The sequence below is a fragment of the Protomyctophum bolini genome, assembly GCF_963924005.1.
Source record: "Protomyctophum bolini genome assembly, chromosome: 10".
Lineage (NCBI taxonomy): Eukaryota > Metazoa > Chordata > Actinopteri > Myctophiformes > Myctophidae > Protomyctophum > Protomyctophum bolini.
This window is the reverse complement of record NC_137871.1, coordinates 35,375,551-35,398,345: the sequence shown is the minus strand read 5'-3', so window position 1 is coordinate 35,398,345 and position 22,795 is coordinate 35,375,551. Positions and strand designations below refer to the sequence as shown.

Genomic DNA, 22,795 nt, shown 5'->3' with positions numbered 1-22,795 from the left:
AGAGAGAGAGAGAGAGAGAGAGAGAGAGAGAGAGAGAGAGAGATAATGCTATTAAAGTTATCAGGGAATGTTACTTTATATATTATTTTATTCTCCGCAATGGCCAGGAGAGTGTGCTGTTGATCATGGCCTATGGCCATTTCACGTCGGTACTCAGTCTGAGGTAACAGTGGAGTGGATAGTGCAACTTTCCTGGCTAAAGTAAACTGAACTTGTACAAACATGACGCCAAATGCTCCATAATGTCTCGCTATAAAACTGTTTTGTTGCAACAAGGAGTTGCAACTATGCATTGGTGCGGTCTGGCAGTGCGGTCTTGAGACAATTTTGTGCGGTCTTGATAGAGACCTAAAAAAAAGTAATTGCACACATAACGGGAGACAGAGCCATTCCAGATTTCTATAGCTTCCTTGATTTCCATAATGCCAGACCATGAACCAATGGGGGTGGGATGAGGCCGACGACCAATCCGCATGCACAATCATTTATTTATATGTTTCAGGTGCGACATCGAGTGTTTCGTTTCGTTCTATTTATTTGAAGAAAATCTGACATTTAGCCTACTACCTATTTGAAGAAAATCTGACATTTAGCCTACTACCTATTTAGACTACTAATTTCATAGGCTACAGTTTCTACATAGCCTAATATTGTGTTCTTGTTGTGAAGATGGTCGCCATCATCCGTCTTTCTACTGTGTATCGATTTGCCAAAAGCACAGTGAAAAAACATTACAAAAAGTATAAGAAACACATCAACGGAAAACAAAACAAATCCATCACCGTGGTTGACAATAAGGTATGACTATCATTTTTGGTGAAAGCCTTTTAATGTTGGAAATGCCTGAATTAAACTAGGCAAAATGTTCCACAACTTCCATACACAATAATTACAGTATTTAATTGGTTTGTGGGATCGGATCATGCTCTATATGCACTCAACATGACGACTTCACTTGTAGCCTATGAGTTGTCTGTTCCCTCTGCAGATGAATCCGACTTTGTAGGCTATTTAAAATGTATTCCTTTCTTTAAAAATGTGAAGCTACATAAATTGTATTTAAGCTGGATCCTTTCATTAGATTGAGATGTCATGAATATGTTGTTGTCTTGTCTTTATGGAAAAGGCAAAGTTGCTCAGGTCTTCCAGTCTTGACTTTGCAAACTAAATAAAATGTCAGTACGGCCTATAGGCTAATAGCAATAGGCCTACCAGTATGAGAAATGACAGACAATGTTATGGTAATTTAATTAGTTCTAGTATTAAATGCTGGATTTTATTACAGCCAGGTATGTACAAATTAAATATTCTCTAGTAGCCTAGTATTGATATAGTTTTAGAATGTGGATATAACTTTTGGTGACATGATGTTGCTCAGAAGTGTAAAATATAAAAGGTGTTAACTTTTATGATAGGCTACAACTAAACCAATTAAATGCAGAGTATAGCCAGGCTACATGTAGGCCTATACACTTCCTCAAAAAGTAGAATTTCTATACTTCTCAAGTAGCCTACAGCTAGAGTTGTTCAAAGTAACTACAGTAAGTAGTAGTAAGTTAATTGGCATTACAACTGCTTGTGAGACGGAGCACTATAATTTAAGTTACAGTATGGCCACCATATGTACTATTGCCACGCACAGAGCACACAGCTTGTGCATGCATGTTACTATAATAATAAAAAAATTACTTTTTGTATAGCACCTTTCATGACATGAAATGCAGCTCAAAGTGAGTCCACTTCAGTGGGTTACTCAAGAGGCAAGCCTGCATGCCACTTTCATCATGTATTAACAGCAATACTGATACTTCCTCTTTTGTGACTTGCGATGGTCGAGAGACTTCTCTTTCAGGCAGGAAGTGACAGGAAGTGGTGAAGTGTTGAGGCAGTGTATCTATCTTTGGTGGATCACTCCACTGTGTGTGAGAGACGTTTGGCATTGTTCTTTTGGCTTATTGGAGCTCGTACCATATCGTCATGGCAAATAACCGTAAAGGTCTTGGCATTCCTGTTGGCCATATGGTGAGTGGAAAATCAACTATTTTGTTATGTTAGGCTAGTTTCATCATCAAAATATACTAGAGATGCAGCTGGCTACTGTATGATGGCACAGAGCTGGTCAGGTCTTTTTAAAAGACATGCAGACAATGACAAGTTAATGCCTTTGGATGCTATTAGTAAAGATCTAGGAGATTGTTGTAGTTGATGGTTTGTTGATGGATCTAGTAGTGCTATTTAAAATGGTTATTTGAGTTTGAGTTCTCTTGACATGTTTCGTGTTTTCAGTGATGCTAGATCAGGCTCTGTTCTACTGAAACAGACAATGTTGTCTAGGTTGGTTTGGTAATTCTGAATAAAGGTATCTACAAAGATATCTACATAAATGTACAGTAGTTTATAACTAATATCAAGCTCTTTCTGTCACTGCATATTGTGCACACGATGTATAATTACTAATGCCTCTTTATGAGAGGCAATGGACTCCTATACTGTACATCCTTCCAAGTTCTTGGAATCACATGTTCTTCTTCTGGAACACTGTTATTTCTTATAAGCCTAAAAAGAAGAGATGCACAGTAGGAAGCCGAATTGGGTCATTGTTTTGAGTCACGTTAATGAAAGGCGGAGATACACATCAGGCCCTACTCTTTCACGAGGATATGGTTGGTGGCGAAACAATGACTGAGTCACTTGAATTGAACTGACGTCTACTCTGGAAGCTGTGAATGAACGGTGGGGCTGTCTAGTAGTACCACACCCTCTTCCCACCATATGACACACCAACGGTGTGTCATATGGTGGTCCGTGGCTCAAATGCCCAATAAATAATGGACATAGTCAGATTACATCACATAGATATGAAAAGGGTTAAATTGGTGTAGACCTACTCTAGCTAAACAAAAAGAACAGCATGCTCACAGCATGCTCATCACACTTCCAAATTCAAAACATAACTTTTGTGTATCTTTCTTGAAAGTATTTACCTCTGCTTTTTATATTCTGTCTAAAAAAAAACATTGAGGTTGTATTTTGGCACCCACGTTATCTCTTCATCTCTATTTCAGAGCCAGGCGGTATCAGATGGAGGTATGTACTATGCTGTCATATTTTCAAATAACTGAAACATGTCTATGCATGACACTTAAAGTTGAAGCATTGATATATCCGTCTCCTGCGGTGCTCAGTTTGTGCTGCTGCGTGTGTTTCAGAGCTGAACATGTCTGCTCGAGGCCATGGAGGCAGCAGTTCCAGTCTTCCAGGGAGTCCGGCTGGAGAGGCTGGTCATCAGGCCAACAATGTCCTGAGCTGGGCCGTCTGCTTCGAGAAGCTGCTGGAGGACCCCGCGGGGGTGCGCTACTTCACGGTGAGAGACACAATTAACACCGTCATACACAGACGGAACTTGGAAAGGGACAGGTACTCGAGACTAGCCGGGTTCCGGTTCTTTTTCAGACCCCGGTTACGCTATTGAAGAACCGGAATCGGTTCCATCGTATTTAGAACCGTTTCTGGAACCGCTTTTTCTTTTTAATCATACTGTCAGAGCTGGAATGTGGACTTGACATCTGCTATTCAAATTCAATACCGGTGGTTCTGAAAAGTTTTAATTTCACTCTCAGAGTTAAAGAGAACCGAGAATCGGACCGTTAAGAGGGAGTCGTTAAGGAACTGGAGTTGTTAAAATCTTTAGATTCCCAACACTATTCGAGACGGGCAGAGAGACACACACACACACACACACACACACACACACACACACACACACACACACACCAACCACATACATTTAAAATAATGACATTCCAATCGAAATGATGACTTAATGCACTTCATCTGAACAGAGGTCTGCCAGTGGTGAACTGTTATCTCCATATTTGTACTCTTTGCTGCTCCCTGTAAATTAAAGGTAGGGGTAAGTGATTTTCTTTGGTTAAAAGGTGTTAATAGCTCTATATTCTGATAGTACTAATTGCTATAGAGTAAGAGTGCTATAGGGGTTTCCTTGACTGGAACACCATGAAGCTGATAAATGGGTAATCTCTCCTCATTGGCTGAAATTAAAGAACTAGGGAGACTCATGTTACTGAACAAATGCAAATGGCAATAATCAAATAGCAATGATTACTATCTAAATATGATGCTTTAACCTTATAACAAAAACCTTTTTGTTTTCATCAAAAAATATACCTTTTTTAAATGTCCTACTTCGTCACACAAGATTGTTGTGCAGAAGTAGCATGCAAAATAACCAATCTTCAAGCTCAGATCGCATCTCATCGTGACGTGCTGTAAGCTTGTAGATCTAGCATCTTAGCTATGTTAAAAAACAATAGAAAAGTGAACAGTGTTGTGTGGGATACAGTATTTAACCAATGAAAAGTAGTACCAAGAATTTGTGACTATACTGGCTCCATTGGAACACAGGTTATTATTTTCCCCCCATATCCTGATAAAGTTTTTCTTTTGACTGTTTGTGATGCGTTTGTTTCTACAGGCCTTTTTGAAGTCTGAGGTCAGTGAAGAGAATATTCTGTTCTGGCAGGCTTGTGAAAAGTTCAAGAAGATTCCAGCTAGAAGTTCAGGCAAGGTATGGTAAAGGTGATTCCTTTTCTATTTAGTGTATCATCCCTCTTTTCACAAAACTCTATACAACACTATACCTGGAGCCTATCCCTGCCCTGGTGGCTCATTGTGTAAGAGTCTGTGCGTGGAATTTACTTTGCGCATACATCTTGTTTGGAAAGATCCAATATATGTCAAAGATACCGGCTACACCAGACACACAGATAGCACGGGCCCCGGATATGCATATATGCATGCTCTAAAAATAGGATCGGCTCTATATTTTTTACAAGCCTATGCCCACACATGGACAAATTGGACAAATCTGCGCTCGCCCACAGATCTGGTGTAGCCAGAAGGGTTTCACAGGTGCATTATTTTCGTGGACTGCACATACGTCGCACGCACACGCGCTCTGTGTAGCTCGCTGTCAATAAGGTTATAATGAAGGCTACCGTCTTTCTGTATAGTGACCCCAGTTCTTCTGACCCAAGGCATTTTCACTTCATGGCAGCCCCCCTCTCTCCCCTGCCAATCTTTCCTGTCAACCTTGATACTAAATCTATTTATTAAAATCTGGCTATTTAAAATTAAACTCAATGGAACTCTTACTGACACCGTTTGTCATGCGGTCTTATTCTGTCACATTTGAGCACTTTTAGGACTGTTCATGCAGGGTGTTTATGTGATTGTGTTCTTTTAGGTTCATGCAAGGTGTTTATGTGATTGTGTTCTTGTTTGCAGTTAAAAGAAGAGGCCGCCACTGTCTACAACACCTACCTGTCCGACAACGCTCCGTACTCTGTCAACATCGACGATACAGCCCGAATAGAGAAGCAAGACCTCCAGCAACCCACACCTCACATATTTGACAAGGCTCAGGCACAGGTCTGACGCACGCACGAATGCACGCACACAGTCACGCACACCTGAATCTGTTAACATAATGTCTTACACAACACTTTCATGTCACATTTTCCAGTGTAAAATGCGTTGTCGTCTGTCCTCACTGCTCTCTGTGGTGCTGTGTGCCCATCAGGTGTTCAAGCTGATGAAAATGGACAGCTACAGACGCTTCGTGCGGTCCCCTCTCTACCTGAGCTGCACCGTGGCCAGCGTGGGCAGCAGGCCTCTTCCAACGCTCGCTTCTAAACCGACCTCCAAGGGCTCCTGGGAGGACATGTTCACTGTGAGTGTGTTTTAAAAAGACACAAAACACAAAATGCCAAAATATACAGTTCTAACTTCTAAGCAATGCGAGATTAGAGTGTGGTCTAGCAAACACCATCTCAGGGCTCCTTGATCGCACACTCTCCAATCTAACATCGGGTTCTTGAGCTCTACAGTGTTGGCTAAGCTGTAACGCTGCAGTGTGTCTACGTATACGACGTGGTGTGCTTCGTTCCCCTCCTGCCTCTGCCCTGGGTTGGCTCCCAGGGCCTCTAGTTCTGGGTGCCTGACGCAGTGCCCTGCCAGCTTCAACCTTCTCTCTCTGACTTTGTCTGTGACCCGTGGTAGGTCCACATTTCTGATGCGGTCCGTCCATGTCCGTCTAGTGCCATTCGTAGCATTCTTGCATTGACTCCGTCCAGGGCTCTTTCCTGTTGTGCTGTGAGGGTCCATGTCTCAGCCCCATACAGCAGTACTAACTCCACAGCTCTATCTTAAGGTCTACTCTCTTCTCTCATGTCTGATTTCCACACACTACTCAGGCACATTGACCCCTTTTCTTTGGTTCTAGAACTGGTCCCGTTCTTTATTTTTAATTATGTTTTATATCACATCTGCATCTTCCAACCTGAATAGTGACACGCCCACTTTGGTTCCCACTTCAGGGCAAGAAGAAGTATTTTGTGGTACCAATTCCGAACCAACTTTTACGGATCTGAACCAATTAATTCGGTTCAAATTTAGTCGGGATAAAAAAAGAACGGAACCGCTTCCACCCTGGTGGGAAATGGACCATTGAGAGCTGTGAAACTTTTTTTCCTCTTCCCTGAGCCATCCTAAACTGTTTAAGAGTGATCTGGTATTGCAAAGAAAATAAACACTTCAAAACACAATGTCTTACTTGACCACATTCAAACTGACGTCCCTATATGTTGGTCGTAGGTGAGTCCTAGGGTAAGAGAGAGAGAGAGAGGTGCCAGCGCATTATGGAAAGCCAAGGAGCAGCTTTGCATTTATTCATATAAATTCTATTCCAACGGCTTGGTTTCACTTTCTCCCAACAGAACAACGGTCCAGTTGGAAAGAGCACTGAGACGCATCAAAAGAGAGGATCATTGGGGGGTAAACTAAACGACGATATACAGTTTAAAATACATTATTCTCCACTTCCAAGGTCCTGTTGTCACAGTCAGTGTTTCTTCCCTATGTAGCTATAGACGTGTCGCAACTGCAGGTCTCTGTGTGCCGAAACAATTCACAGATGAAGTCAAACAGCAGTGTGGAACTTGGCTCCCTCTTCAGGCAAATACAGGTCAGTACAGGTAATGAATGGTTACTGGTTGCTGCTCAATGTGAAGTCTAAGAGGTCACAGCTTTCTTTCTATCCATCTCTCTATCTCTCTCTCTAGCTAACATTTGACAAATTAGACCCTTCCTCACCTCAGGAGTCAGCTTAGCTCCTTATTCAGTCATATCAAAACTTGACTATTGTAACTCTCCTTACTGGCCTATCGGCATGTGCACTTCATGAGCCTCCCCAATTGATGCAGCTCACTTGGTCTTCAACCAGACACAATTCTCACGTCTCCCCACTTCTCCGCACCCTCCATTGGCTCCCGGTTGCTGCCCGCATGGAGTACAAAACTGATGCTGTCCTTCAAAGAAGCCAAAGGTATTGGCACCCCATATCTTCAAAGAAGAACATTCAGTGAAAATGCCAAGACAACGCTCCATACGTCTCAAACTCTTCTCCCTTCTGGCTCCAAAAGTATGGAACACACTTCATCAGAACTGCAGACTTGTTCCCAATCTTCCACCGTAGTCTTAAAACCCACCTCTTCAGACTCCATCTTAGCCCGTATCACTTGCACTAGCCTTGATGACCTACATGTGTATGCAAAGGCTCAAAATGTAAGCATTAAATGTAGCATTTCATGTAGACTATATAGTGTATACAAATATTTAAATTATATAGATATTCCACTGTTAGACGGATGTTAGGTTCTTAGCTTACGTATATAAGATTCTTGATGACTATTTTTATGTATTTGATGTATTACCATGTGGTGTTCCTGCTTACTGTAAATTGCTCTGGATTAAGCCATTTTGGGCGGGAACCCCTTTTGGTGTTCGCATTATGTTATGCTTTAGCTATTGAAAAATAGCAGATCTACAAGCTCATAGCACGCCACCGAGTGGCACGCTACGAGCTTGTAGGTCTGCTATTTTTTTTTAATCGAAGAACGACTGACATAGAAACATAGCTTTTTCAGAAAACTGTCATTTTCAAACAGACATTTTTAGAATCTGATCTCAGGTCAGAATGGGTTAATACCTAAATTGTACCTCTATCTCTCTACTAATGAAACTTCCTACCTCCTTATATCCAGAATGGCCGTTCGAGTCCCTGTTCCCCAGACCATGGGGGTGTTCCGGGGCTGGAGGGGGGCTACTGCTGCGTGTACCTGCCCGACGGCAGTGCCTCGCTGGCCCCCGCGCGGCCCGGCCTGCTCCTCCGAGACATGCTGACCAGCCTGTGTGAGAAGAGAGGGTTCCCACTCAAAGACGTCGTCATCTACCTCCGTGGCAAAGACAAGGTGCAGCTCTTATTTCTGTCAGACCCGCCACGGCTTCTTCAGTTTAGTCCGCAAATGGTTATGCCTACGTGGCTGTCACAATTACAAATTAAAGGCTTAAATCATACTGATGACGTATTGAAGTGCTGCCACAGTGCACATTTTTGTCCCGCTGCTTCCGGTTGATCTTTTCTGCTTGAGAGAGCCCAGATCCAGGCAGGAGGAGGGACCTTGTGAACTCAATACTGTCGCAATCTGGTGGAGTCAGGTTAATAGCATGCAGTCCACACCAGCGCAACTTTATGCAACCAAACTGTTGCAGAACGTTGCAGAGATGAGTTACAGCATTCTGACTCACTGCATCGCAAGTGATTCATCTTGTTTAATCTATATCAGTGGTGCGCATGCATGCATTTGGCTGCCGACCCCCATCTCAAAATGTTTTGTTCCAGGGAAGAAGCAAAGATTTGAGGTGCATTTTCAAGGTTTTTCTAAAATCTCCCCACAGCAACCCCTCTCCTTGGACCAGGACTGTTCAGTGGTGAGGGACAAGGAGGTGGACCTGGAACTGAGGGTCACCATTGCGTGAGTTAACCACATGCAGCACTTCTCCTTCCGTTCTGCCCCACATGGCTTAGCAACTTACACAAAACGGTTATCCAAGTGCACGGTCTTCTTGAGGCTCCTTTTGGAGCGCCTGCCTTGGTGATGTAAAAATGACAGTGCTATATATGCGGCATTTGTGTACACGATCGTTTAGTGGGAATGTCTGATAATGACTGACAATTGGACTATAAGGAGCTAAAAGTGGACTGCCTGAAATAATTCTGTTCCCTGGCTGCAGATCCTTTGACTTAACGTACATCTTATTGTAGCTTATCAATCCTCATTAATGCTCTAAGATGGTACAATCACTGTAGGCTATACTCTGTGTCTCAGAGGTAGACTGTAGAAAGCTTGAAAATGTTCAATGTTTTTATTTTTATTGATTCATCTTTTATTCGCATGACAAATGAAATGCCATGTCTGTTTACTCATCTTTTATTCGCATGACAAATTAAATGCATGTCTGATGTTAACTGTTGCTACACGTGTTCACTGTCTGGTGTGTTTGTTTCAGGCTGGAGGTGTTGTTTACCGGGAAGACGGTGGGCGTTGTGGTGAAGTCCAGTAAAAAGCTGCAAGATGCTCTCGCTGTGGTTCTCCTGAAACACCAGCTCAAACCACAGGATGCCATCGTCACCATGGTGTGTGTGTGACTGTGCAGGGACGTAGGAGGTGGGGGGGGGGGGTGGTCACAGGGGTCAAGTCCCCCGTGAGCTGATGACCTTTTATGGGCCGCGGACCTTATGGGTTGCCGGCTGTGAAACTGAACTCCACAGTTGAGCCGGCTTGCTGAAGTTGCGTGCGCGCGTAAATACAATTCTTGGGTTTCTACTGTAGTGCACACAAATTATGGTCGGACTATTATTTCTCCCTGGAAATAAAAACGTCTCTTTTTGGCCGGACCGAATCAGGTAACATCTTTAACCCATTCTGACCTGAGATCAGATTCATACGAGGTTTCCACTGGACACACACTGGTCTGATGAACCCATTCTGACCTGAGATCAGATTATAAAAATGTCAGTCGTTCTTCGATTTTTCAAAAATAGCAGACCTACAAGCTCGTAGCGCGCCACTCGGTGGCGCGCTATGAGTTTGTAGATCTGCTATTTTTCAATAGCTAAAGCATAACATAGTGCTAACACCAAAATGGGTGCCCGCCCAGAATGGGTTAAAGAAAGTATAATGTTGTACTGTGTAGTACAACAGCTGTGGCACCCACGGCTGAGCTATGTATTTTTCAGTAAGTTCTTATCAAGCCATGGATGGGCTTATTGCTGACATTGTTGTTGTCACCCATACTTTGAACCCAGACTATTCTCAGTTACAGTACCAGTGTTCCCACTAATTAAATGATAAAATAATCTTATAAAACACAACCTTTTCAAATCTATTTGTTAGGCTGCACCAACATAGACAGCAAATAAATTGACGCATTCCAACAGCAACAACGGATGAATATTTGCTACTGCCATCGGTGAATGTCAACTTAATTTGCAGACACTTTTATTTCCTGTGATTTCAGGCTGGGTGTCCTGATCCCATCAACATGTCCACCAATGTGTTCAAACTGGCCAATAAGAAGCTCCAACTAGACAAGATCAAAGGTGAATATACTATACCTGTACATTAATTCACACTGCAGTGTTAGTCAGACCATTTAACGGTGATGCATGCGAGCTCCGGATTGTTCAAGATTTGTGTATCCTGGATCAACAACACTACCTCTTCTCTGTGCTCTGCTGCCTCAGCTTGATGCTAGTATATCCTACGGGGAGAACTTTAATCCTTACCTCACTGATTTCACCGTTTCTCTGCGCAGTGTGCACACTTAAATACTCACTGTGTTAATGGAGAAAAAGGTTTGTCTTTATAGCACAAAGTAATGACTTCTTAGACCAAGTCTTGGTCTTGTGTCAAAACAATAAATATTGCTGTCCATAGTTGTCACTGATGTCTGTGTTCTATACTAGTACAGTATAGGTAATTATTTAAATGCCACTGACCATGGGTGTCACTAGTATAGTAGGGATGCACGATATAATCTGTAGCATAATTGCAATCGGCCATATCGGCCATAAAAATGCCATATCGGATTGGTCTCAAATTAATTGACATTATTTCATCTGTTTTCACCAGCAAAATGAAAATTTAAATGAAAAATGTAAAAATGCATCAATGAGTTCAATATGAATCTAAAGTTTCTAGTTACTCTAGTCTAGAACAAAAGCCAAATCAAATATGATATTTATTTATTGATTGATTGAATACTTTATTAACATGCTTTGGGCCTGCCTAATAAAAACAGTATAAAAAAAAAAAAACATGCTTTGGGCCAATAAGCCCCTAGAGGGCCTAGGCTTGTTTCCATTGTGGTCCTCTGTATAATATTGGAATCGGTCAGAATCTATCGTGCAGCCCTATAGTATAGTATAGGTAATTATTTAAATGCCACTGACCTTGGGTGTCACTAATATTCTCTGTGTGGTTTATATTAACAGGTCCAAGCAGTTCCAGACACATTTCAACCACTCAGGTAAGCTTTCGCTCATAGAGGCTATACGACCACAACTTGCACAACTTTATATTACTTGAGATCTAGAGTCTTTGGGGTAGAACGGAACAGACTGGAGAACTGATCAGTGGTAGATAGTAAGTATTGCCGAGCCGTGAGGCCCAAATGGCAGGAGCCTATCTCCTGTTTTCGAATCCTTATAGCGTGAGGCTGCTTGATGTACAAGTACACCTCCTGGACATGTCACATGAAGCTAGTAGTACATTGCAGGGACTTACCCCCTCAAAACCCATGATGCTTTTAGTCTTTAGGTTTGATGGATGGATGGTTAGTTTAGTAACGTAGATAGAGGCCCAGGGAATGTAGGGCAGAGACTGGTTGGAGGAGAACATGGAAGTGGGTCCTGTCTTTCTATACAGCACAACTTGGAAAATGGCATCTGGGCATTTAGTGTGGCATGATCTCAAAGAGATTCTATAAGGAGAGATATGCAACTCCTTAATTTTTTTGGAATCACCACTAGATGGCGCATCAATCCAAGATGGCGGCAGCGCTTTCTGAATTAAAGTTAAAGAATTCTGAGAACCCATCGGCCAAAAATAAAGGAAAAACGGTGAGTCAACAGTCTCTGTCTCGAGAGACTAAAGTTAATGTAACACTTGTAACACTTCTTCCCTGTCCTACTTACTGTAACACCGTGACATGCATGGACGTGCATGCGTGTCCATACATGCATGGGCGCACATGCACCCTGACATTCTGAATTAATATATATCAATACATATTCATATTCTAATATGAATGTATATCAATTTCTGCTTTTATTCATTCATAAATATGATTTAATAAATGAGTAAATCATTATACATACATACATTTTCACTATTCACAACACGGACAAGTTCTGTAGAAGCATTCAATATAATCGTAGAATAGGTTTGTACAGCATGACTTTTTAATGTTGTCATCACACCAAAATGGTGGAGACATTGGGTGCTAGTTGTTACTATGGGACTTATTGGGAGTTTCGTCTCTTGTTGTAGAACCTCTTATTATGATATCGGGTGGAACGTCCTCCCAAACCTCATGTTATCCCCCAGACAATTTAAACACTTTAAACACTTTCATGGACTCTTTCATGAAAGGCAAATCTCACACCCGAAGTTCAATGAATACATGGCAGCGACTGGAGCCGGCTGGACCAGCTCGTGAACAAACATTATTTCTGAACAATTGAGACCATTGTCTCATAATCGGTTCACGAATATAAAAGAAGACATATCACAGGTTGTTGTTTTCTAATCACTTGCTGTTCAATGTGCACAGTAGTACATCATTATCTGGAGCATCTAAACGGTGGTAGGTTTCGTTTCCGTCTCTGAGGTATCGTGAGATTCGCCTGCCAGGCAGGAAACGGTTGCAGGTATCGAGATACTTGGTATATTCAGAAAGGTACTTTGTGCTCTTCTAAACCTCTATAAAATGACAAGGTGTACACATCAAAAAGCAACACAGCGGACAACAATGTGTTATTTGTCTTTTCCAGAAGCGATTACTTTACAAAATGTCTCAGCTCTCAGTCATTCAGAATTGATCAGAAATGGTGTTTGTTCATGAGCTGGTCACTGGGCTCTCACTGGCTCCAATGCATTCCAGTGATTACACCAAACTTACGGGTGTAGTTGGGCTCCCATTGTGCGACGAATCTGCCGTCTGGAATTGTATGATTGAGAAAATGGTGTCTGTGACCTTACCTCATTTCCATATACCTTGCTTTGTGCCAGGAACGGGGATCGGCTGCTGGTGGCGCGGAGATCCAGTCATGCCCGGAGTCTGGCTGTGCCAAGAACCAGCCCAAGCCCAGTAAGGATGACCTAGATGGTAGGCCCCCCAGTATGGTGATCTAGTTGCCGTCCTTTCTTAACCACTTAAACCCTAAATACTTTGTTGACCAGGGCCCTATGCTAAATTGGCCCTCTCCTTTGAACCCTTTACACCAAATCTCTTCGCCGGAAATAACCGATCTACGAGCTCACAACTTGAAGCTTACAATGCACTGAGAGCTTTGTGTTATGAGCTTGTAGATCTACTATTTTCGCTGAATGTTGGCCTATTGTTAGAGAAATTTCACCTTTTATGACATGCCCAGAATGGGGACACAGGGGTTCATGTGGTTAATTTTCTAGATCGATTGCTGGGGGGCAGGTCAAAGCTAAGACGGGGACATGGTCCTGTGTTCATCTTTGTGGGCTGACTGAATTAGGGATAAATCTTGAATTGTGCCGGTAGCTGTTCCGTCTGTCTCCTTGTCTTTCACAGCGAGATTTAGTCAATCTTTCTTGGTATTAGTGAGTACAAAGCTCTTTGTGCCAAAAAGGAAATCACAAAAGCATCTGGCAAAGATAAAAAGGCAGAAAACTTTAGCCAACTCGAGATGTGTAGGTGGCTGATAATCTGTCCAGGTCTTATGCCAAAGTGCATGCCTGCATGGAAACTGGATGACGGTGGCATTTGGCAAAAATAGCCAAAGTAATTTGGGGTCAATATAAGTAGGAAAATGAGCCTACGTCATTTAGTCTGGAGTTGTCCTTTAAGATGAGTTCTTTGGCCCACAGAGGATGGACTAAATGTCCAAAAATAAATGACCTCTTGCTTTTACTCCACATATTGAAATGAGTGCAGTGGTGATGAATTGCCCTCTACTCAAAGTGATTGACCGGTTAGTCACCCATGGCATTCTAAAGTACCTTCAGTACCGTATTAATATAGTTTAGAATAATTATGATTTGACTCGCGTTAAAGGACATTTTCTCCTTCTGTCAGGGATCATGGATATGTTGTCCAAAGCACAGTTCAGGGCTGACGACCAGCGAGGTCTCCTGACCAAAGAACACCTGACCATGCCCGTGTTCCTCCGGCTGCCCTCGGACGAAGGGTGGGAGGATCCAAAGGGAGAAGATGGATCCGTCAGCGGAAGCTCAACGACACACACTACAGAGGGAGTGGATGACTGCGTCACGCCTGCTGCAAGTTCAGCCGGAGGAGCAGCAAAAAGCGCCGATTCTAAAAAGGACGTAAAGGAAACGACACTTTGAATGTGACCGCCTGTGTGAGAGCAGGTAGGCTATTTAAGGATGTTTGAAGGCCATTTTAAGGATATGTTCTCCAAAATGTGGGTTAAACTCGATGTTTCCAACATGGCCTTGGTGAATAGTAGTGGACCACAATTAATTTATCACCGAGTAAAAGCTAGTCATGCACTTTTTACTTTTATTTGTGAATGTCTGATACATAAGCTCCGAATCAGTGGACTGCTGCTGTCACTGTAATGAGTTGTAATCATCACGCAGTGTTCTTATGTGATGAAGTGTTTAATTTGCATATGATATTTATGATCCATTAGAAAACATATTGGGCCCAATTCACTAAGCTGTTTACACACATATTTTGGGTCTAAAGGAACATTCCAAACTTTCCATTTTAGTAGTCTGATTCACTAATCTTTTTTTATTTTTGTATGAATTATGCAGAGAGACACTCTTTCTTAAGTCTGCTCGGATGCAGACTTGCTATCCATATAGCTTGCTGTATACTGTATGTCATTGGAATTTCTTATTCTAGACTAATGTGGGAAGTTTGGAAAACTCCTTTACACCCAAAATATGTGTGTAAACAGCTTAGTGAACCAGGCCCATTATGAATTATGACTGAAAAACAAGTAACCAGAACGTAAGTTATTTTAAAGTATTACTAAAAGGCCAAGCATGACCATATGATGCGTGTGATCTGTTTTTAATAATGGATTTTGTTTTTTTATACAAAAATGTTAAATACTAGGGTACAACATTCTTTCCATTTGATGTGTCACAATGTAGCCATTATTTTGATTCTCTAAACTGAGGATAGCCTACGCAGTCAGTGATTTGTTGAATGACCAAAAAAAAGGGCCTTTTCTGTTTTGACATTTGAAGTGTGTTTGCACAGACTTTTGAACATTTTCTACTGTAATTATTTGTGGTTGTTTATATTTAAAGTGTTTATTGTGCTTTATTCTTAATGGTGTGTCTATGTGTTTATTATTTGATTACACGTTTGCTGTGTCGACACTTTGACAAGTCTTTAGTAATTGGTCATGTGCTCTTCCTGTCGCCTCAGGCTGAATCTCAGTATTATTAGTAACATGGCATCGATGAACATGAATGTACAGTATACTACATGGTGTACAGTGTGCAGAATTAAATAATGTTTTATGATCAATCCCTTGTAGGTGAAGTTATTGTTTGCAGACATATTGCAAACAGATTACAGTTATTGTCCTGGGGGCGCATGCGTTGATCCGACGTATTAACAGTCCGACATGCAGTTGTTGCCGGTTAAGACTCACCCGTGGCGTCCGTGGGCGGTATGGGTAGGGTGTCGGACCAAAGATATGCACCCATTTGTCTGCTTATTGGTGTCGTGTAAATTTAACAAATGGCCATTCTACAAACTCATAACATGGCTGTGTTGGCTACTTTTCCTATTGTACTGTGATTGGTTTTTTTTTATCAATTTAGTTGATTCGTTTACGGGACTCCACCCAAAATGTTTTTTTTTAACATGGATATTTTTTAAATCTTGGTGGGTTTTTTTGCACTTGCATTAATATGGACTTTTACCTCAAACTGGCCTGAAGACCGCCCTGCCTGTGGCATGTGACGTGAAATGGGCTCCATTTGTACCCTCTCAGAGTTATGGTTATGGGGGTCCTTGAAATTAAAAAGTCTGAAAACCACTGCACACTAAATGGAACCGAGCCTTAATTGGTATCATCGGTAACACCTGTGAAGGAAGTAGGCAAGCGGCCCGGAAGTAGGAAGAGTTATTCTATGTGCATATGGCCCATTCAGGCACCGTGTTCGCGTCATCAGAGACACGCCGCCAATCGCATTCTCTTCAGCGGCTCTGACAAACCTCTTGACGTAACTGCATAATACCCTGCATAATTCATGACTGTACTCCATACTCATCCTTGATAACTTTGATCCTTCATCAATAATGAATAGGTCCACGGAGAGGTGACTCAGCTTACTAGAAGAACTATAGCTGTGACTCATTGCTACTGTGACTCATCGGCTGCTCAATTCCTCCTAAGTCTTCCTCCCTGGCTGTCCATTTGATGATGTCATTTTATTTTCATCCCACGATTTTGTTACCCATTTTTCACCCCTGTGTCAATCATCTAATGTGATCCTGGGCTCTACACACCCTCCACCAACCTAGTCCCCATATATGGGGGACAAGGGGAGAGCAACGGAGTATGATGTCATTTTTAAACAGTGAAGGGTGTTGCCGGCGTTGTCTCTGTGTTGTGACTGGTGCTCTGTCACAGCTTACCAGCCAATGACATGCCTCGTCTGTTTCTCTTCAGACAAGGTGTTTTTATTTTGGAGTGAAATCCGGAGCGGATTCACTTAATTTAAGATTATGTCACCACCAAACCATACATCATACAGTGTATGATGTATGGTACACTGACATACACACACACAATCATGTAATGTGAGCAACATCAATCTATCGCTATGCTTTGCATAATTTGCAACAATGACATATTGCATTAGGAATAAAGCTATTGCTACTAATCACACCCCCCAGCCCCTCTCTCTTAAGTGTTCACAGTAGCAGACAGTCGGTGCTATGATTGGTCAAAACTGGCACACCTGGTGTGTGTCTGTGTGACTGCATGCATGCGTGTGTGAGTGCGTGCGCATGTGTGCGTTCAGTCGTGCGTGACGACGTGTTGGTGAAGCTGTGAATGGGGTGTTGTGTCTCTCTCTCTCTCTCTCTCTCTCTGTAGCAGTGGACTAGCAGCGCATCCAGTCTTTCACTGAGACAGTCACCGGGAGAGGAGAGGAGAGGATAGGTGAGAGAGTGCTTTGAATGAATCTCTTTTAATATCTAAATATGTCATCGCAGCCACTCTGTTTTCACCCATTTTCATTCTCACTCCTTTCCTCACTCTCCATCTTAATGTTTTCCTCTGCTATTTCTCATACAAACTATTACTATAATTGGGTGGGGGTGGTGGTGGTGGTGGTGTTTCATATGGGTGACAAGGGGTGCAATGTTTCCATCTATGTTTTGTTACTGGATATATTCATACCTAGTGCTTTAAAATGCAGAGAGTTCAGGGGCGTGCTGCATAGTCTATCATGCATTGCTATGGATTTTTGATTGGGCTCGTGTTCTGAACTAAATCCTCTGCTAATGGGTGCTGCTCACTCGGAGACCGCTTGCTATGAGTGTTAAGTATCTGAATATTAGATCGATGCTTCCCACTACTGTGCCACCGAGACGTTCCCCTGAAGGACAAAGACAGGATGTGCTCTGTGTGTTTAAAAAATGAGGAAGATTGCAGAGCAGTGCCAGTGCTACACACGCACTCTGGCTCCGTGTCAGGTGAGATCCACAGAGCTGTGTTAGTGGTGAGACGTCCACAGAGCCACAGAGCTGTTAGTGGGAGACATCTACAGAGCTGTGTTATTGGTGAGACGTCCACAGAGCCACAGAGCTGTTAGTGGGGAGACATCCACAGAGCTGTGTTAGACGGGAGACGTGCTGTGATGGATGGCTCCTGACCAACCTTCTGGATGAATGGAGGTTTAACCTCAGCGTGGCCGAGCACACAGCCCGCCATCAGTTTACTGCACAGAATGTCCTCGCTGCCGCACAGTTGTGTGTGTGTTTGTGTGTGTGTGTGTGTGTTTTTCCAGAACGGCTTCTAAATATTCTGTGCCTGTGTGTTCTCTATCATCGCAGACACAGCAATGGATTCAAGGAAACTGAACTGTCTTGAGTTTCTGATTGAGTTGGATTTATGTATTGATTAGTTGAGCATAAAGTATATGCATACAAATTAAAGCCTTAAATGATTTGTTAAATCTCATGCACGGGGTCAAATTCTTTGGTTACGGTTTCTCAACGTTGTAGCAGAAATAACCAAATAATTAACAATAATAAAATAAAGATATCCGACGCACACATACGCAATCATAGAATTTTTGAAGCCCACAGGGGGAAAAGGGACGTTTTTTCAGAGGAGTATTAGATCTGGCGTGGGCTGGGATGCTCACAGTATGACACATTTCCAACAGGTTTATTTGGCAGATGAATGGACCAGTCTGTTCTGCTGAAATAGAAGAGGGCACATGGGGCTCCATTTTCGTCACCGCTAAACCCTGTGTCCCTAAACTACTTTGCCTTTTTTCACTAGTTTGAAAAGCATTTTTGAATAGTTAAAATAGCCAATCTATAAGCTCACAACGTGTCGATGTAGATTGGCTATTTTAACTATTCAAAAAAAATATTCAAAATAGTGAAAAGTAATTTAGGGATAAGGGGTTTAGCATGGACAAAAATAGAGCCCCCAGTACTGTAACAGCACATACAGGTTGAAATAAATGATGGCACATATAGTACTGTAACAGCACATACAGGTTAGCATTCTTTTAAGTCAGGGCTGGTTTGGACAACGATACAGGCCGGGTGTCTCTCACCCATGTTGCAGATGCTAGACGAACAACAGATAATGTGTTCATATACACATTATCTAATACATTTAGAGTAAAACCATGTGATTTGCATGGATATTTAGCCCTCCCCATATTGCAATATGTGCTCTCATCATGCCTTGTATGGCACATATTCTGTCCCACAGATCTCTAGAGACAACGTAGCGTGAATATTCCAACAGATCATCCATCTCCAGACTTCATCGCCGTTCTGAATTCCTCCAGAGGAAACCTTCAACTCAGCCATGGAGCAGAAAACCAATGAGGTATAATAAGCAAATTGAGGGCTGATATTGAGAAGCTTTTCTTTCAGACATTCTGCCTTTAATTTATGTGTAATTTATCTATAATTTATTCTATCCCGTCTCTTATACCTAGCTCTCTCTCTTGAATTCAAAAGGCTTTATTGGCATGAGAAAATAACTATCTATCTTTTCTATCTATCTATCTACACAAAGTCTCTGGCTGTCTGTGTGTAATCCACGTAACTCTAGAACCGTTTTCCCCACCGACTTCAAATTCGACACACGCATTCCACACCACCACAGGGGGTGCAGTGCCCGGTGTCGAGTCGGTCGGTCCCACGCTTGTCCAGAACCGCCTCAAAAAGGCCTCTGCCCGTGCTCTGGACAGGGCCCCTGTCCAGGGTCCATATATGGAGCTGGCATGTTCTGACATCACAACACTCCAAACTTGGGATCAGAGGCGGAAAGTTCTTATAACGGCAGGGGGTTCAAGCAGCCACGCCCCCTTTCCCCCCCCCCCCCAGCGGTGGAAAAAAAACGAGTTTTGTTTTTTCGAACAAAAGCCACCTTATTAGCATTTGAATGCGGCATGCGCCGCGGCCCAACACCTATCGTGTGTAACACCTCGTAAAGGTATGTGACTACGTGCATGACAACATGACCACTGGGGAGGGGAAGTTTCAGTGGACAGTCAGTGGGTGCATAATTTACTGCAGTGCATATAGATATATTTTGCCAAAATGCAGTGGGTTCAGTCGCGCCTTTGCCAAAATGCCAGGGGGTTCAATCGCGCCTCTGAACCCACGGAGTTTCCGCCACTGCTTGGGATGCCTGACACAGAACTCCATAAGCTGGCCTGTTCTGACATCACAACACTCCATATTTGGGCATGCCTGACACAGAACTCCATATATAGGAATAGGGACACAGAGAGACAAATACAGAAATCTCCATATATGGGCGTAAAAGGGACACAGACAGATGGGTGGAACAGGTAATCTGCATTCCAAGTTCCAAGTAGTTCCAACGGTCACCGCTCTAGTTAAAATTGCCAAAGAAAAAGTCAATACAATCGATACAATACAATCAATACAATCTAAACAAAATAATGTGTGCAATACAAATGATGTGTGCACAGAGCTATTACATTGCAACTGAACCATAAGAATTGTGCATTTGCTTTGCTGTCGGAAACTATATCCACGTAGGAAAGGTTGTGCACAAATAGCAGTTGTTTTTCAGAGACGTTTAAAGGTAATTTCTCTGTTTGTACAGTGTGTACGGTACAGTGTTTCTACAATTTATGTTTTTTTTTTTTTAAAGTGTGTTTGTACGTACAGATCTACAAAATAATTCAAGTGTCTAAATGTACAGTAATAGTTGTGTGTGTCTCTCCTCCAGGACTCCTCTACCACCTCCCCTCAGAAGCAGATGAAGAGCAGGTCCAAATCCACAGAGGAGATGCAACAACAGACCACTAAGAAGGTGAGAACTTGAAGGATGGACCAGGATATATATTATGTTTAGTCCCCTTGATCTTCTGCACTCTTCCATTACTCTGGTCTGGTGTGTGTCCGTCCAGGCTAATCTCCTTTTCCTTCACGCAGACCTTTGTCTCACAGAATTCTCTCCCGGGCGGACCAGACATGGGGAAAGTTAAGGTGAGAGCTGTGTGTGTAGGCTATGTGCAGATATACTTTTTTTCCCCAAAACATTATATTAAAAAAAAAACATAATTGAAAAATGACGGCCCCCTCACGTATTAGAAGTTACAATAGGAATTGTATAGGAACTAAGATGGTGTGTCTAATAAAAAAAATGTATATCAAATATCTAAACACTGAATCGAGCAACTTAGTGAAAATCAGTCTGGGATGCACGCAAAAGCCTGGGTAAACAAATAAAATGACCCGAACCCTTTTTGAAAGAGAAATACCCCTTCAAATCTTTGACACGTGGGTTTTTGTGTGCGTGTGTGTGTGTGTGTGTGTGTGTGTGTGTGTGTGTGTGTGTGTGTGTGTGTGTTGCAGGAGGGTCCTGAGTGCTGTGACACACATTCGTCGTCTTGTTGTTCCCATGAAGAGCACAAGTGACCCTGAGATGAGAAAACACCACCTCCCCTTTTAACAGACCCACAGAAAACACCATCCTCCCCTTTTAACAGACCCACAGAAAACACCACCTCCCCTTTTAACAGACCCACAGAAAACACCATCCTCCCCTTTTAACAGACCCACAGAAAACACCACCCTCCCCTTTTAACAGACCCACAGAAAACACCATCCTCCCCTTTTAACAGACCCACAGAAAACACCACCTCCCCTTTTAACAGACCCACAGAAAACACCACCCTCCCCTTTTAACAGACCCACAGAAAACACCACCTCCCCTTTTAACAGACCCACAGAAAACACCATCCTCCCCTTTTAACAGACCCACATAAAACACCACCTCCCCTTTTAACAGACCCACAGAAAACACCACCCTCCCCTTTTAACAGACCCACAGAAAACACCACCTCCCCTTTTAACAGACCCACAGAAAACACCATCCTCCCCTTTTAACAGACCCACAGAAAACACCATCCTCCCCTTTTAACAGACCCACAGAAAACACCACCCTCCTCTTTTAACAGACCCACAGAAAACACCATCATCCCCTTTAACCGACCCACAGAAAACACCACCTCCCCTTTTAACAGACTCACAGAAAACACCACCTCCCCTTTTAACAGACCCACAGAAAACACCACCTCCCCTTTTAACAGACCCACAGAAAACACCATCCTCCCCTTTTAACAGACCCACAGAAAACACCACCTCCCCTTTTAACAGACTCACAGAAAACACCACCTCCCCTTTTAACAGACCCACAGAAAACACCATCATCCCCTTTAACCGACCCACTAGGGTCGTCAGCCATCATATCAGGTCATCTGAATGCCAGTGGTGGAAAAAAGTGCTAAAAGTTTTTACTTAAGTAAACGTATCAATACTACGATATAGAACTACTACTGTTACAACTTACAAGTAAAAGTACGGAAATCAAAATGTACTTGAGAAAAGGGTACAAAAGTATTGGCATTAAAATGTACTTAAAGTACCAAAAGTTGAAGTTATAGGCTACTCATTGTGCAGCGAATGTCCCATTTCACAAGTTTTCAAAATCTTTTGAAAATAGCCGATCTACAAGCTCACTATTATCAAATGGCTGAAGTGGTTAATGTGTGTTTTGTATTAATAATCAATCTACAAAGTAACTAGTAGGCTAACTAAAGTTTTCAATTAAATGTAGTGGAGTAAAAGTACAGTATTTGGATACGAGATGTAGTGGAGTAGAAGTAAAAGTATTGGAAATTGAAAATACTCCAGTAAACTGCCTCAAAAGTGTACATAAGTGCAGTACTTAAGTAAATGTACTTAGTTACTTCACACCACTGGCAGAACACTGACATATCGACTGTCGGGTGGAAACCTCATTACGTCCAAAACGGAAAATAGCAGATCTACAAACTGAAAACAAGTCGCTTATAGCGTCACATTTCGACCTTGTAGATCTGCTACTTTT

General features: G+C 42.4%; 1 protein-coding gene and 1 long non-coding RNA gene across 6 annotated transcripts; both read left to right on the top strand.

Annotated features, from left to right (window-relative positions):
- Positions 1 to 1,911: 1,911 nt before the first annotated feature.
- rgs14b (regulator of G protein signaling 14b) lies at positions 1,912 to 14,923 on the top strand. Of its 5 annotated transcripts, none has more exons than XM_080773231.1 (16): positions 1,912 to 2,022; positions 3,066 to 3,087; positions 3,210 to 3,364; positions 4,496 to 4,588; positions 5,308 to 5,451; positions 5,603 to 5,752; positions 6,798 to 6,855; positions 6,945 to 7,045; positions 8,124 to 8,330; positions 8,818 to 8,894; positions 9,430 to 9,556; positions 10,441 to 10,522; positions 11,417 to 11,451; positions 11,954 to 12,043; positions 13,215 to 13,293; positions 14,254 to 14,923. In XM_080773231.1, the coding sequence occupies exons 1-16, from the start codon at positions 1,978 to 1,980 to the stop codon at positions 14,523 to 14,525; spliced, it is 1,737 nt and encodes a 578-aa protein (XP_080629357.1). In that variant the 5' UTR covers positions 1,912 to 1,977; the 3' UTR covers positions 14,526 to 14,923. The 5 variants fall into 5 exon arrangements, with proteins under 5 accessions (XP_080629357.1, XP_080629356.1, XP_080629359.1 ...); XM_080773230.1 differs by having other exon boundaries at positions 13,215 to 13,311; XM_080773233.1 differs by lacking the exon at positions 11,954 to 12,043.
- A 2,383-nt stretch (positions 14,924 to 17,306) lies between these two features.
- Positions 17,307 to 21,536, top strand: LOC308323084. Its single transcript, XR_013964798.1, has 5 exons — positions 17,307 to 17,335; positions 19,130 to 19,249; positions 20,630 to 20,713; positions 20,836 to 20,889; positions 21,259 to 21,536. It is a non-coding gene; the product is annotated as an uncharacterized lncRNA (long non-coding RNA).
- Positions 21,537 to 22,795: the final 1,259 nt, after the last annotated feature.

Bases quoted from the DNA above. Each gene is read 5' to 3' on its own strand.
- rgs14b (XM_080773230.1), top strand. From the start codon at position 1,978: ATGGCAAATAACCGTAAAGGTCTTGGCATTCCTGTTGGCCATATG. The intron at 2,023-3,065 runs GTGAGTGGAAAA...TCTCTATTTCAG, and splicing joins GCATTCCTGTTGGCCATATG to AGCCAGGCGGTATCAGATGG. The intron at 3,088-3,209 runs GTATGTACTATG...CGTGTGTTTCAG, and splicing joins CCAGGCGGTATCAGATGGAG to AGCTGAACATGTCTGCTCGA.